This window comes from Microcaecilia unicolor, chromosome 10 (assembly GCF_901765095.1).
Source record: "Microcaecilia unicolor chromosome 10, aMicUni1.1, whole genome shotgun sequence".
NCBI classification, from domain to species: Eukaryota; Metazoa; Chordata; class Amphibia; order Gymnophiona; family Siphonopidae; genus Microcaecilia; species Microcaecilia unicolor.
Genome location: NC_044040.1, coordinates 216686440 through 216702962, shown reverse-complemented (window position 1 = coordinate 216702962; position 16523 = coordinate 216686440). Strand labels below are relative to the sequence as shown.

Genomic DNA, 16523 nt, shown 5'->3' with positions numbered 1-16523 from the left:
CCGCTCGCTCCTGGCTCCAGCTGCTGCTTGGGGTCAGGTGCAGTATGGTACCTTCTTTGATCATGGCTATGTATCTCTGAGTTCAAGGCACGTTCCAGGTTCAGGTACATAAGATATTTCCTTGTCCAAATTGTTGGATTATTTGTAGTAAATAATTAGCAGATTTTAGTACACACAGCTTCAGCTTTAGAAATGTTAATTTCTTTCTTCATCTCTCTCTCATTCACCCCTGAATAATTCACTGCTGAGTCACTTTAAAGTTGAAGTAACAAAACATCTGTTTACTCACAGTTTGTAGTTAGATTATAATCAGACAGGCTTATATATACATATTACTATACATTTGTATTATCAGCTCCTTCCATGTGCTTAGATGGTAATGGATGCTCACACCACCATAGATCCTCTCAGGTTAGGAGAGATCATGAGCTCCATGTGCTCCATGTGCTGCATCTACTGCATCTAACCCCCACAGGAAGTTGCATAGCTATGTGACCTCTCTAAGTAATTCACATCAGAGGTCACAGAGTAATCACAGAGAAATAATAGGTGACAGGCAATGCATGTAAAATACAATTACATTCCAACAAACCCCTTCTCATGCATAACTGTCATGCAATTATTTATTCATACAAAGTCCAAGCTTTATACGCAGATTCACAAAATGTTCTCTGGGTAACGGTTTGGTCATGATGTCAGCTGTCATCTCACTGGTGTGACAATAGTGTAGACTTATGACCCCTTCTTTCGCCAACTCTCGCACGTTGTGGTATTTCGTTGCGATGTGCTTGGTGCGTGACTGAACCTTGTCATTCTGTGACAGTCGGATGCAGCTCTGATTATCTTCCATTATCTGGATTGGTCTCTTTTCAGCTATTCCGAAATCCAGCAAAAGTTTTTCAATCCACATCAGTTCTCTGCACGCTTCCGATACGGCCACATATTCAGCTTCTGTAGAAGACAAACTCACAATACTTTGTTTATGACTGGCCCATGAAATTTGTACATTTCCATACATAAACACATATCCACTTGTGGATTTATAATCAGAATGATCCCCTGCCCAATCTGAATCACAGTAACATATTAGTTTTGGATTACTATTGGCTGAAATCTTTAATTTACAATCAATGGTACCCTTTAAATACCTTACCATCCTTTTAACTGCGGTCCAATCTGATTTGGTAGGTGAGCTGACCCTTCTGCTCAAAATTCCTACTGCATTTGCTATATCAGCCCTGTATGTGGTAGCTAGATATAAAAGCTTACCTATGGCTGATCTATATTGGATGTTATCTGGTAAAGGTTCTCTTACTGTTTCATCCTTCAGAAAATCAGTGATCATGGGAGTGCTTACAACTTGGGCATCTTGCATACCTAAACTTTCAATAAGCTCATTTATTTTCTGCTTCTGGCTTAGAAGATAAGAACCATCATTTTGTTTCTCAATTTCTATACCAAGATAGTATGACACATTACCAAGTTCTTTTATCTCAACATTGAGGTTCAAATATTTTACAATGTCCTTGTACTCTTGCTCACTTTTGCTTGCAATGAGCAGATCATCAACAAAAGCTAAAATGTATGCATATTGTCCATTTCTGCACCTAGTGTACAAGCATTTATCTGCTTCACCTTGCTTAAATCCTAAATTTGTCAATATTTCATGCAATTTATCATTCCAACATTTTGCACTTTGCTTTAATCCATAAAGACCTTTGTTTAATTTACACACTAGCTGTCTTTGTTTTGTATTTATGAAACCTGTTGGTTGTTCCATGTACAAGTCTTCAGTTATATCTCCGTGAAGAAACGCTGTTTTCACATCAATGTGTTTGACTTGCATGCCTTTTGAGACTGCAATGCTCAGAAGTGTTCTGATTGTCGTGTGTTTCACTACAGGTGCAAACACTTCATCAAAATCTTCTCCATATTTTTGAAGATATCCCTTTGCCACTAATCTGGCTTTATACCTTTCCACTTTTCCTTGTGCATTCCTTTTTAACTTGAATACCCATTTGCATCCTATAGCTTTCTTGCCAGGAGGTAATTTTGTAAGAATCCAAGTATTATTTTTATCCAATGCATCAATTTCTTCTTGTGCAGCTTTATGCCATTCAGCAGCTTCTTCTGCTGGCATTTTCTCAATCTCATCCCATGTTAAGGGCTCTTGAGCTTCTGCTGACTTTGTTAGGTAAGACAGTCTTGGGGGTGGAACACCTTTGTTTTCCCTGGATGAGCGTCTGACAACAGGTTGGTCTGACCTTTCTGCATCCTCTAAATCTGAGAGTCCTTCTCCAATTGATTCCCCTTCTCCAACTGTACTGTCTTCTTCAATGATCCTTTCTGTGTCTGCTTCCTCTGCCTGTTCCTCGTTAGATACAGGTGAGTTGCTTTCAGACATCTGCCTTGGTATGGCATTTATATACACTGGCATGTCTATTATGGTTCTAGTTTCATATTCTGGATGATAAGGCTCATCTGGGATAATCCAGCCTTTATCAACCCTTTTGTTTTCATCAAAATATGTAACATGTCTTATGCCAACAATGCCAGTTTTCAGATTCAAAATTCTATATCCTTTGTGTCCTGGAGTATAGCCAACTAAAATGCCCCTTTCTGTTGTGGAATCCAGCTTATGCCTTCTTTGCTTTGGTACATGAGCATATGCTGTACTTCCAAATGTTCTTATGTGTGACAGGTTTGGCTTCCTACCATGCCATGTCTCATGTGGTGTGCGCTCAGCGCCTTTAGTTGGCATTCTGTTTTGTAGGTACACTGCTGTGAGAATGGCTTCCCCCCATAGTCTTTTAGGGAGATTGCTATCTGACAGCATACATCTGGTCATTTCCACAAGTGACCTAAATTTTCTCTCTGCAACAGAATTTTGCTCTGGTGTATAAGCTACTGTTGTGATATGCTGAATGCCTTCTTGTTCTAGAAATGTGCGCATGCTTTGTGAAATGAACTCACCACCATTGTCGGTCTGAAGAACCTTTGGTTTTCTTTCAAATTTATTGCTCACCATGGCTACGTATTTCTTCAGCATGTCTGTGACTTGACTTTTCTCTTTCAGCAAATAGGCCACACAATATCTAGAGAAATCATCCAAGAATATTAGCACAAATCTGTTATTTCCCAATGATGGGATATTAAACGGTCCACATAAGTCACTGTGTATTAAGTCCAGTACTTTATTACTCCTATTTCCTGTGTATGCAGGAAATGAGGGTCTCACACCTTTTTGAGTAACACAGTCTATGCATTTCTCCATTTTACCAGCATCTGCACTTATCTGAATGCCGGTGGCCAGTTGCTTACTGTAAAGATCCTGGATCACCTTAGAATCACGATGTCCCAGGCGGCGGTGCCAGATTTCCAGACTACATTTACCATCATTCTTCCTTACTTGCACCATATGTGAGGCTTCACCTGAAATGCTCAGTTTATAAACATCATTATGCATAAAAGCTTCAGCATACACTTCATCATTTTTAGAGATTGTGCACTTACTGTTTTCAAAATGAATCACAAATCCCTTCTTATCTAATGTAGATACACTAAGCATATTGCAAACTGCTTGGGGAATATACAAGACATCACTTACAGGAATTTCTTTAACTTCATTAGACACTTTGCATTTTAAGAATCCAATACCTTTTGCTTGGATCTTAGCAGTCCCTGCGTTTGCAGTTTTAAGAATACCTTCCTCTGGACACATTTCCTGAAAGAAATCCTTACAATTGGTTAAATGGCATGTGCTCCCCGAATCCAAAATCCAAGTACTTTCATTTGAATTATTATTTACCATAGTCAAAGATTTTTCTGCCATTAGAAAGCCCTTGTGTTTATCTTTGTCCTTCATACATTTCCTGGTTTGAAAATTCTTTAGTTCCATTGGCTTAGGTGAGCTAGAGGGAGTGTTTTGTGTTTCCTTACACCATTTAGATACATGTCCCTCCTTTCCACATGAGTAGCAAATCAGCTTGCCCTTGGGTGGAGTTTTCCCATAGCTCCGCCTTCCTCTGTTCTTTGCCAAGAAATTTGTTTCATTTCTCTCTGACTTGCTTTGAGAACACATCTCCTCAGAATCATTTATTATGCATTCCTGCCTTAGTTTTGATGTTGCCTGTTCAAAAGATTGCCCTTCAATGGCCTCATTTACAGACCTAAAAACATCAAACTTCTTTGATAGTGAGGTAAAAAGAAATGCTCTTTTCAATGCATCACACATGGGAATTCCAGAAAGTTCTAGCTTTTGAAATGAAGACATAAGATGCATAATGTGATCATTACATTTACTTTTATCCCTTAATTTGGTTTCATTCAACTCTGCCAACCAAATTGGTTGCTGCTTTGCATATGTAGTTGCATACATAGTTCTCAGCTTACATAAAATGTCCTTTGGTGTATCTTTTCCCTCTACTAATATGGCTTGTTTCTCTGAGAGAGCTTCCAAAAGCATGCACTTCACATAATAGTTTGCATTGTCCCATTCAGCCATATTTTCAGCTGTTCTGTCTTGATCTAAGCATATATATAATCCTTTTGCTCGAAGGAGACATATGAATCTTAGTTCCCACTGCTGATAATTAAACTCAGTTAATTTAGGCACCTTGAGAGAATAGAAAAATGGTGAATTTCTTCCCTCAGCCATTTTCTTAGCCTTCTGTCTGCTGTGTGGGGGGAGAGAGAGACAGACTGAATCTTTCCTTTAAAACTTAAGAGAAAAATGTGGCCTTTTTTTCTGCCTGGTAATATTTCTCTTCTTTTTCAATTCCTGGACCCTGGGCCCATAACCCTTTTGTTGGATTATTTGTAGTAAATAATTAGCAGATTTTAGTACACACAGCTTCAGCTTTAGAAATGTTAATTTCTTTCTTCATCTCTCTCTCATTCACCCCTGAATAATTCACTGCTGAGTCACTTTAAAGTTGAAGTAACAAAACATCTGTTTACTCACAGTTTGTAGTTAGATTATAATCAGACAGGCTTATATATACATATTACTATACATTTGTATTATCAGCTCCTTCCATGTGCTTAGATGGTAATGGATGCTCACACCACCATAGATCCTCTCAGGTTAGGAGAGATCATGAGCTCCATGTGCTCCATGTGCTGCATCTACTGCATCTAACCCCCACAGGAAGTTGCATAGCTATGTGACCTCTCTAAGTAATTCACATCAGAGGTCACAGAGTAATCACAGAGAAATAATAGGTGACAGGCAATGCATGTAAAATACAATTACATTCCAACACAAATGAACTTACAATCCATGTTGTTCCTGAAGGAATGGAGGGTGAAGTGACCTGGAGTCGGTGGAAGAAGTGGGCTTTGAAACCTAGCTTCCCTTATGTCCAAGTAAAAAACTAATGTCAGCGAGTCATACAGGTCAGCCTATTCAAGCTGAAAACAGCACTAATGTTACCCTGGAAGTACATGGTAGGGGAAGCATGGCTTGGCTAGAGCAGGGCAGATCCACTCAGCCTGCCTCTCACCTTTCCATTTCTCGTGCAGTTGGGATATATTTCTCTAGCCACTGAAGGCTGAAGATGGTTTAATTTTCCAGGGGCAGAAAGTTACATACGATACCTACTCCCAAGAGGCACAGTGTGTATACGACAGCCAGTTCAGAAAAAAATTCTCCAGCAGTCTCATCTAATTAGCATGTGCACAATTCCCCTGTGCGAATTCTAATGTTTACAAAAGCGAAAAGCTAATAGCAGGGCAGGCAAACAGGGAGGAATAATGTCCCCAGTCTCCACAATGCACAACTCAGTTAATAACCCTCAGACTGACAAGAGGCACCTGTTATCTTGTTCCATGATAATCACACACACACACACCTTTGCTGAGACACCTTGATCATGCATATCCCCTGCTATTCCATAGTAAATGATGGCAGATAAAGACGTGTACGGTGCATCCAGTCTGCCCAACAAGATAAACTCATTTTACATGGTATGTGATGCTTTATTTGTATACCCGAGTTTGATTTGTCCTTGTCATTCTCAGGGCACAGACCGTAGAAGTCTGCCCAGCACTGTTCTTGTACTAAGTTCTGAAGCTAATACTTTGTATTACCTCTGTGATACTTTGTATTGTATCTGTGATACTTTGTACCATACTCTGTAAGCCGCACTGAACCTGCTATTGAGCGGGAAAGAGCGGGGTATAAATGCTACAAATAAAATAAATAAATAAATAAAATAAACATCGAAGCCCCTTAAAATTTACACTCCAGCCCATCCCTATCTATTCAATCACGATCAGGGCGTAGACCGTAGAAGTCTGCCCAGCTCCCGTTTTGTTTCCCAATTACCGGCGTCACCACCCAATCTCCGCTAAGATTCCACGGAACCATTCCTTCTAAACCGGATTCCTTTGTGTTTATCCCACGCATGTTTGAATTCCATTACCGTTTTCATCTCCACCACCTCCCGCGGGAGGGCATTCCACATATCCACCACCCTCTCCGTGAAAAAATACTTCCTGACATTAGTCCTGAGTCTGCCCCCCTTCAACCTCAATTCATGTCCTCTAGTTCTGTTACATACCGCCTTCCTGTCTCCGAAAAAGGTTCGTTTGCGGATTAATACATTTCAAATATTTGAATGTCTGTATCATATCACCCTGTTTCTCCTTTCCTCCAAAGTATACATGTTCAGGTCAGCAAGACTCTCCTCGTACAGTTTGCAACGCAAATCCCATACCATTTTCGTAGCTTTTCTTTGCACCGCTTCCAGTCTTTTTACATCTTTAGCAAGATACGGCCTCCAAAACTGAACATAATATTCCAAGTGGGGCCTCACCAATGACTTGTAGAGGGGCATCAACACCTCCTTTCTTCTGCTGGGTATGCCCCTCTCTACGCAGCCTAGCATCCTTCTGGCCACGGCCATCGCCTTGTCGCATTGTTTCTTCACCTTAATCCTCAGACACCAACACCCCAAGGTCTCTCTCCTGAGTCAAGCTTACTAATCTCTCCCCTCCTATTCGGTATCTCTCTTTTGGGTTTTTTGCATCCCAAATGCATCACTCTACACTTCTTGGAATTAAATTTTAACTTCTATATATCTTCTCACCAGTATATAATTGTATGGCTTTGCCTGTATATATTTTTTATATTTTTAAATCTGCAGTGCTCAGTGTTTGTTATGGTGCTTAATTACCAGTATATGTGGTAACGACATACAGCCCAATAACCCATAAACATCATCGCACTGTTCCTACCTTCCTGCCTGACTCTGCAATTGATAGAATGACGCTTACGTATATAGTACTTTCAGATAATGGCAGGGGAAAGCAGCACTTATCTGTTTAGGCGTGTTGAAATCCAGTGCTGCAGCTGTGCACAGTGCGATGATGTTTATGGGTTATTGGGCTGTATGTCGTTACCACATATACTGGTAATTAAGCACCATAACAAACACTGAGCACTGCAGATTTAAAAATATAAAAAATATATACAGGCAAAGCCATACAATTATATACTGGTGAGAAGTTATATAGAATTTATAAATCCCAAAACCAGTTTGATCTAATATAACCCGAATAGTAGTTGTGATTAAATTTTAACTGCCAGACTCTTGACCATTCTTCTAATGTTCGGAGATCCCTTCTCATCGTTTCTACTCCCTCCAGGGATTCCACTCTATTGGCTATTTTCGTGTCATCCGCAAAAGGGCACACCTTTCTTTCCAACCCTTCAGCAATATCTCCCACAAATATATTCCAGTACTGAAAACATTTTCCCTACACACACACACACACACACACACACACACACACACACACACACACACACACACACACACACACACACACACACACATACACACACACACACACACACACACACAACACACACCTCGATCATGCATATCCCCTGCTATTCCAGTACTGAAATCCTTCCCCCTACACACACCCCTTTGCCAACCTACCTCATTCCTGGCGTGCAGCACTGCCTACTGTTTCAGTACTGAAAACATCCTCCATACACACACACATACCCTTTGCCAATCCACCTAATTCCTGCTGTGCAGCATTGTCTGTTATTTTAGTATTGAAAACATCCCTTACACAAATATCTCCTTTTCAAATCCACCTCATTCCTGCCATGCAGCACTGCCTACTATTCCAGTACCGAAAACATCTTCCCTGCACACACACATACACACACCCCTTTTGCCAATCCACCTCATTCCTGCTGTGCAGCACTGTCTGTTATTTCAGTATTGAAAACATCCCCCCCCCCCACAAATACCTCCTTTTCCAATCTACCTCATTCCAGCCAAGCAGCACCACCTGCTATTCCAGTACTGAAAACATTCCCCCTACACACACACTTCTGCCAATCCACCTTATTCCTGCCCTGCTGTGCAGCACCACCTGCTATTCTAGTACTGAAACTCCACCTCACAGACACCAAATTTGCCATTGTGCAGTTCACCAGGACTCCCAGTACACAGCGGAGAGAGTGGGCAAGCAAATGGTCAGCTCCTAAATGCTCTATTTTTGTAATATTTGTGTTGTGCAACAGGCTCTGTCCAAGCAAACACTTACTCACACCTTTTTCTTCCTTAATGATGTATGTCCTTTATTCCTGACTTCATTAAAAAACACCCTGAAGGAATTTCTCAGTAATCTGCTTTCCCATACACACATATTTCTATGGATCTCAGTGAAATTGAAGTTTTTTTTTTTACACACACCTTGCGAATATCAACAGAGAAGAAATTCCAGAGTGAAGTGCTTGGAAAAACTTCCTATGATGAAGATTAATGAAATTAATTCCAACTGGATGAAATATCTGAAAGTGTAAGTTTACAATCTGCATCATGAGAGGAAAATTCCATATTTCAGATGCTATCAGCCCCAGTTTGGGTTTAATTAATTAAGCTCCAGCATACTGGCCCGTAGCAGTCGTTAAGTGTGCTATTAATTAACGGCAATGCAAAAAGCCCACTTGTGGCCAGTTACAGGTTGACAGGAGCTGTTGGCCAGCGGTAACTGCCAGATGAGATTTTGAAGAATGAGGGCAAGTTTCAGTCAGCTGATGGTGCTAATTGCTCCATTCTGGTTCATTCCAACAGCACCAAAAAAAACAAAACAAAACCCCAAAACAAACCAGAATTAGGACACGTTTGAAATTTGGGAGCATCAGTGCAGTGAATTTGGGAGCTTGATGTAGGATGGCAGTCTGTCCCCATGCTTCACCTTGAGCTATCTGGTGATTTTCCTTTTAAAACCACCTTTTGTTATTCCTCTGCTCTGGCAGTTTTTTCCTTCTCTTCAGCTCCGACTGGGATCTGGCATGAGCCTCCGTTCCTACTGTCTGGGATTCCCCCCCTTTTTCTATGTGCTTCCCACATCCCCTCTCCTTAAACATACTCAGCTGTATCATTGAAGCAGTGACCATCCTGGAGCAGGGACCCTGTAATCTGGTTTCCTTTTTAAACCTGGCAATGGTAAACTGCAACCCTTACTCTGACTATCTAGTGGAATGATTCTAACTCTTGTCCAGGAGGCTGCGGACACTGTCTTTGTAGCATTTCCAGCTGATCCAGGAAGGGAAAATCCCAGCTCCAAAGGTTAGAGCAGCAGACTAAGAACCAGGGAAGAGAGAGTTCAAATCCCACTGCAGCACCTTGCGATCTCAGGTAAGTCACTTAATTCTCTCCATTGCCTCAAGTACAGCAGGACGGGGGCAGAGAAGTAATCCACTGTAACCTGAATGTAAGTCACCTTGAGTTACTTCTGAAAAAGGCACAAGCCACATCCAAAACTTGGGAATCAATCCAGGGCCACCGAGGGGGGGGGGGGGGCAGGGGGGACAAAATTCCCCGGGCCTCCAAGGGGGGCCCGGCGCCGCAGTCCGTTCCACCCACACCCCTCCATCCACCACTGGGCCGGGCACCCCCTGAATTCAAATCATAGCGCCTCACCTTGACCTCACTCCATGTGAAAGAAGCGCAGCACTGGCAGTCTGCAGATCGCCTCCCTTCGGGCCTTCCCTCCCTGTGTCCCGCCCTCATCTGACGTAACTTGCGCGAGGTCGGGACACAGGGAGGGAAGGCCCGAAGGGAGGCGATCTGCAGACTGCCGCTGCTGCACTTCTTTCACACGGAGCGAGGTCGAGGTGAGGAGCTATGATTTTAATTCAGGGGTTCCGGCCTGGTGGTGGACGGAGGGGGGGCAGCGGCGACGACGACGACCTCGGGGGGCGGCGGGGGGGGGGGGGGGGGGGGACCCAGGCCCAGTCTCTCAGCGGCCCTGAATCAACCTGGAGACACTGTGCATTGAAGCACAGAACCCTCTGCATCTCAGCCCCAGGGCTGGGCACATCACATGAAATATATTTTCTCTTCTTGCCCTTGATCTCTGGGGCCCATACGAGGATCACCTCAGCAGCTACTGCTTTTCCACCTCCACTTTGCTCCAATGGTGGATCAGCAGGCTCTAGTGCCACAGCGCACACGAGAAGCTCCCAAAGCGAGAAAAAGCAGACCCTGTCTCTAAAGTGACACTTTTGACCCGCTTATTCCGAAACGGTCTACAATTTTAAAACCTTGTAGTTACAAACACTTATAACGTATACATAGTTAAAAAATACTAGGACTAGGGGGCATGCGATGAAACTACAGTGTAGTAAATGTAAAACAAATCGGAGAAAATTTTCTTCACCCAACGCATAATTAAACTCTGGAATTCGTTGCCGGAGAACGTGGTGAAGGCGGTTAGCTTAGCAGAGTTTAAAACGGGGCTAGACGGTTTCCTAAAGGACAAGTCCATAAATCCACCTTTTATAACTACCCTAACAGCTCTCCTCCTTCTTCCCTCTTCCCTTCCTTAATCGCTACACATTACTATTGTATCTGATATCCTGATATGACAATGTTAACAAATCTATGTAAGCCACATTGAGCCTGCAAATAGGTGGGGGAATGTGGGATACAAATGCAATAAATAAATAAATGGACTTGGGAAAAATCCACAATTCCAGGAATAATGTATAGAATGTTTACATTTGGGAAGCTCGCCAGGTGCCCTTGGCCTGGATTGGCCGCTGTCGTGGACAGGATGCTGGGCTCGATGGACCCTTGGTCTTTTCCCAGTGTGGCATTACTTATGTACTTATGTAAATTCACAAATTTCTTAAATAAAAAAGTTGTCAAATCCTTCTGAAACAAATCATAGGAACATTTGATGCTTACGATCAAGTGGTAGATTATTTCATAACTGCACTAGATAGACTTCCTGAAGGGATGGAGAAGAAACATGGTAACGTTTCCTCCCAACCCCAGATTATAGAGCTTCGCTGTGAAAAATAAGGTCGACTGGAAAACTGTGCAATAATCACGTAATGTAACGATCTTCTAGGAGGCCTCTATTGCAATTTATTCTCTACTGGACCCTAGCCGAACAGTCTGTACTGAGCACAATATCTTCAATACACGATTCTTAAGTGCTCCATGGCAGCCCTTTTATGAGCACAGAATAGCAACAGGAGTACGGCAGCAGTGGTGCGAGGCCAGCAGACACAGCACAGCACCATCGTTCACTATGTTACCAGGTTCCACACCTGCTTAGAGCAAGAGGCTAAGAACCAGGTTCAAATTCTGCTTCTCCCACTGATGCCTCTTGTGACCTTGGACAAGTCCCGTCATCCTTCAGTGCTTCAGCTACAGCTTAGACTGTAAGTTGCCTCGGGCAGAGAAATGACAAATCAAGACAAATCCCTCCTTTCAGTACCCTTCTCCACCACCGCCAACTCCAGGCTCCGCCCTTTCTGCCTCGCCTCACCCCATGCTTGGAATAAACTCCCTGAGCCCATTCGCCAGGCCCCCTCCCTGCCCATCTTCAAATTCTTGCTCAAAGCCCACCTCTTCAATGTCGCCTTCGGCACCTAACCACTACATCTCTATTCAGGAAATCTTGACTGCCCCAACTTGACGTTTCGTTCTTTAGATTGTAAGCTCCTTTGAGCAGGGACTGTCCTTCTATGTTAAATTGCACAGTGCTGCGTAACCCTACTAGCGCTCTAGAAATGTTAAGTAGTAGTAGTTATCCCACTGATGCCTCTTGTGACCTTGGACAAGTCCCTTCATCCTTCAGTGCTTCAGCTACAGCTTAGACTGTAAGTTCCCTCGGGCAGAGAAATGACCTGAGTATCTAAAGTGTAACTTACCTTGCGCTCTGACCTGGAAAAGGTCATTAGTCCACCATATCCGACCATCTTTTCTGATTGGCCAACATGCTAAGCAAGTAAAGTCTCCTAGGGGAGCATTCACTGTGTACCCACCCCCAGCCTTAACCCTGTGCCCTCATCGGAGAGAAACATGGCAAATGTTGGTGTGACATGACTAAAAAATGCATTACAGAAATTAGTGGATTTACCCTTTTACAGCTTTCCTGGAGGTCTGTGATGTAGATTTGAAGGACGTCACCCTGAGCTGTGCCCTGCTGACAGGGTTTTAGGTGGTAGACCTGGTGTACTCAGTAGCATAGGAACCAACTCTGTGGGTGCTTGAATACCCCCAATATTGAGAAAATTCCTTGTATGTGTCCAGGGAGGGGTTATTTCTAGACTGCCCCAACTTGACATTTCGTTCTTTAGATTGTAAGCTCCTTTGAGCAGGGACTGTCCTTCTTCATTAAACTGTACAGCGCTGCGTAACCCTAGTAGCGCTTTAGAAATGTCAAGTAGTAGTAGTAGTATTTCCATTGGGCTTAGCACCCCCAATAATTTTGAAAACTTGGCTCCTATGCTTAGTAGAGTTTCAGCTGCTTGTACAGTGGATTTGGGCATAGTAACATAGTAGATGACGGCAGAAAAAGACCTGCACGGTCCATCCAGTCTGCCCAACAAGATAACTCATATTTGCTGCTTTTTGTGTATACCCTACTTTGATTTGTACCTGTGCTTTTCAGGGCACAGACCGTATAAGTCTGCCCCGCACTATCCCCGCCTCCCAACCACCAGCCCCACCTCCCAACCACCGGCTCTGGCACAGGCACAGACCGTATAAGTCTGCCCAGCACTATCCTCACCTCCCCAGCCCTGCCTCCCAACCCCGGCTCTGGCACAGACCGTACAAGTCTGTCCAGCACTATCCCCGCCTCCCAACCACCAGTCCTGCTTCCCACCACCAGCTCTGGCACAGACCGTATAAGTCTGCCCAGCCCTATCCCCGCCTCCCAACCACCAGCCCTGCCTCCCGATCTTGACTAAGCTCCTGAGGATCCATTCCTTCGGCACAGGATTCCTTTATGCTTATCCCACGCATGTTTGAATTCCGTTACCGTTTTCATTTCCACCTCCTCCCGCGGGAGGGCATTCCAAGCATCCTGACATTTTTCTTGAGTCTGCCCCCCTTCAATCTCATTTCAATTGGGGAAGCGAAATACAGAGCACATGAATCACAGTTACTCAAGAAGGACAACGCATCACTTACCCTGATAACATATCTGGAAGAATTCTTGTCATCCAGGTTGACGGTCAGAGAGAAGAACACAGCTGTGCTGTAGATCCCCTGTGCCTTGAACAGCAACTCATTGAAATCCCACTTGGCTTTCTTCCCAAGGTCTGGAAGGTCCCAGCCACCACAGTCCTCAATCACATGCAACATAGGTTTTGGCCCCAACTGGTCAATCTCCCTCATGTTGAGACAGGACTTGAAAAACTCTTTGACCTTTCTCTCCGCTGACCCTCGGTAGTTGCTCTTCACTGGCTGCATCAGCAAGAACTGGAGTTTCTCCTCGTTCTGCTCACCGATGGCTGCGATGATGCCGTAGATCAGCTTGTCTTCGGGAATGCCATGTCTCCTCAGCCACCCTCCGCAGGCAAACGAGTAAAAGTCTTTGCAGGGGTCTATGGTGGAGTCGATGTTGCTTGCAATGAATCTGGAGGCCCGGTTAAAGGCCTTCTTCTCCTGACAGTCCTCAAGGCAGTAGCTGTCCTTCTCCAGGGAGATGTATTTGAGCACCAGCATGCAGCCCAAAATAATGCACAGGCCAGCTGCAAAGACCAGTCCAGAGAGGAGGCAAATCTCTCTCTTGCTCCATCGGGGAAGCCCGGCTCCTCTTTGCTTTTTGGATCCAACGTGGAGGTTAAATCCATTGGATAAAGTTCCGCTCTTGTACTTACTCATGTATTTTACTTCCTGAAACTCATCGTAGTGAGCCGTCAGTGAATATGTCTTCTCCATTCCCCTGACTCCGATGTCCTTACATTTGTGAGGCATGGTGTCTTCGGAAGACACTGCCGGTCAGCCCCCACCTGACGCGGGCTGGATTTGCATATATTTCCGCAGTTGCGGTGAGAACTCTAGGGGGTCTTTTTTGCAACTTCCATCTGGTGTCAGGTAAGGGCAGGAAGAAAAGATCCAGGAAACTTTCTCGTGGCTCAGTGTCCCTCACATTCTGTCTCTTTAGTCAAGATTTGGATGAGATTAGGACCTGTAAGATACAAAGAGATGAATGACGTTTTATCCAGTGCTGCAGTGGATTGGTATAAGCTTGGCACAGAATGCCAGCAGTGAAGTGGTTGAAGGTGGTGGCCTCTCAGAATAGCCTCTGGTCTAGGGAACGGTTGAGTTGACAGAACATCTGTTCACTGCTTTATAGTGAGGGAATCTTTTCTTAGGATGATTCATCACTGGACAGAACAGACTCTTTTAATGTGAACATGATTTGTACCAAAAAGTGTTTATCTGTTTCACTGCCTCATTGGAAATGCAAAAGAGGAACAGAGTTTCCCAATTGCTTAATTGCAGAGGAAGGCAAAAATGACTCAGGTGATCCTACTCTGTGTATTTTTCATCTAATCTGTTTCCTGGCCCAGATTTCCCAATATGGGAATTTTTGCCTGGAGATATGTTAGCTCAGTAAGGGTTTTTTTTAAAAACAAAGGTATTGAAAAAGTGGTTTTAGCATGATCTGACCTGGGTCTTTCCCATGCGCTGAGGCCATTTTTACCATAGCCTGTCTCAGTGGTTCCCAAACCCGGTCCTGGAGGCAGCCCAGCCAGCCAGCCAGCCAGGTTTTCAAGATATCCACAATGAATACATTCACCAGAGAGATTTGCATGCAGCAGCGGGCAGTGCTGGCAAATCTCTGTCATGAATATTCATTGCGGATATCCTGAAACCCCCGAGTGGCTGTGGTGCCTCCGGGACCGGGTTTGGGAACCACTGGCCTGTCCTCTAATTTTTTCATAGGAATGGCTGGATCCACTAACGCCATTTTTACAACTTTATCACAGGAGCCCTAACAACCTCCTATTTTGTGGACGGTGAAGGGCTTTTGCGTCGCCTGCGCTAACACTTAGTGAGCAGTAATGCAGGCGTACTAACTGGTTAGCGCAAGATTGCGCAGCCTTAAAAAAATATATGAAAACGATTTAGTGTGCAGTTATCCATCGGAGATGGGACTACCTCACCCCTCCTAAATACCCTTAAACTATTAACACTACAGATAAAGTAATCAAAACATTAACACTGGCATTAAAATTAGGCCACAGCTTCATTTATTTCGGAACATTAAAACATGTAAATAACAACAAATTCTTCAACCGAGCTACATATAATAAAGCAATGATGACATCACCCCCCCCCCCCCCCTATGCTCACCCTAACAGCTGAGCAGCCCCTGCCCTGCCTTAACAGCTAGGGCGAAAGGGACTGCAATGGACTTCCACACAAATCTTATAATCCGGGTCAACTGACCCCCCCCAATTAGAAACTGGGGGCCCTGTTTACTAAGCCATGTTATAGGTGCATTAGTGTCTTTAATGTTCATTAAGTATGTACGTGCATACCAGGGGCGTAGCTACGTGGGACCAGAGGGGGCCTGGGCCCCCGTAGATTTGGCCCTGGACCCCCCTGCCGATGACCCTCTTGACCCCCCTCCTGCCGCCAACCCTCCCCCGCTGTCACCGTGGGCTACCTTTGCTGGCAGGGGACCCCAATCCCCACCAGCCGAGGAGATCCGGGAAATTATAGACCGGTGAGTCTGACGTCGGTGCCGGGCAAGATGGTGGAGGCTATTATTAAGAATAAAATTGCAGAGCATATACAAAAACATGGACTGATGAGACAAAGTCAGCACGGATTTAGTGAAGGGAAGTCTTGCCTCACCAATCTAATGCATTTTTTTGAGGGGGTAAGCAAACATGTGGACAATGGGGAGCCGGTTGATATTGTATATCTGGATTTTCAGAAGGCGTTTGACAAAGTGCCGCACGAAAGACTCCTGAAGAAATTGCAGAGTCATGGAATCGGAGGTAGGGTATTATTATGGATTAAGAACTGGTTGAAAGATAGGAAGCAGAGAGTAGGATTGCGTGGCCAGTATTCTCAGTGGAGGAGGGTAGTTAGTGGGGTCCCGCAGGGGTCTGTGCTGGGTCCGTTGCTTTTTAATGTATTTATAAATGACCTAGAGATGGGAATAACTAGTGAGGTAATTAAATTCGCCGATGACACAAAATTATTCAGGGTCGTCAAGTTGCAGGAGGA

The 16523-nt window shown here is 44.1% G+C and overlaps 1 protein-coding gene across 2 annotated transcripts in view; it reads right to left on the bottom strand.

The window, feature by feature from the left end:
* ECEL1 (endothelin converting enzyme like 1) overlaps nt 1-16523 on the bottom strand; it is an 81944-nt gene that overhangs the window by 61365 nt on the left and 4056 nt on the right. Inside the window, exon 2 of one of the 2 annotated variants that reach the window (XM_030216268.1) lies at nt 13464-14466. In XM_030216268.1, the coding sequence (XP_030072128.1) occupies nt 13464-14252 (789 nt within the window). In that variant the 5' untranslated portion in view covers nt 14253-14466. Of the gene's footprint in view, nt 1-13463; nt 14467-16523 lie in introns of those variants that run through there. The other variant, XM_030216269.1, reaches the window with a different exon arrangement.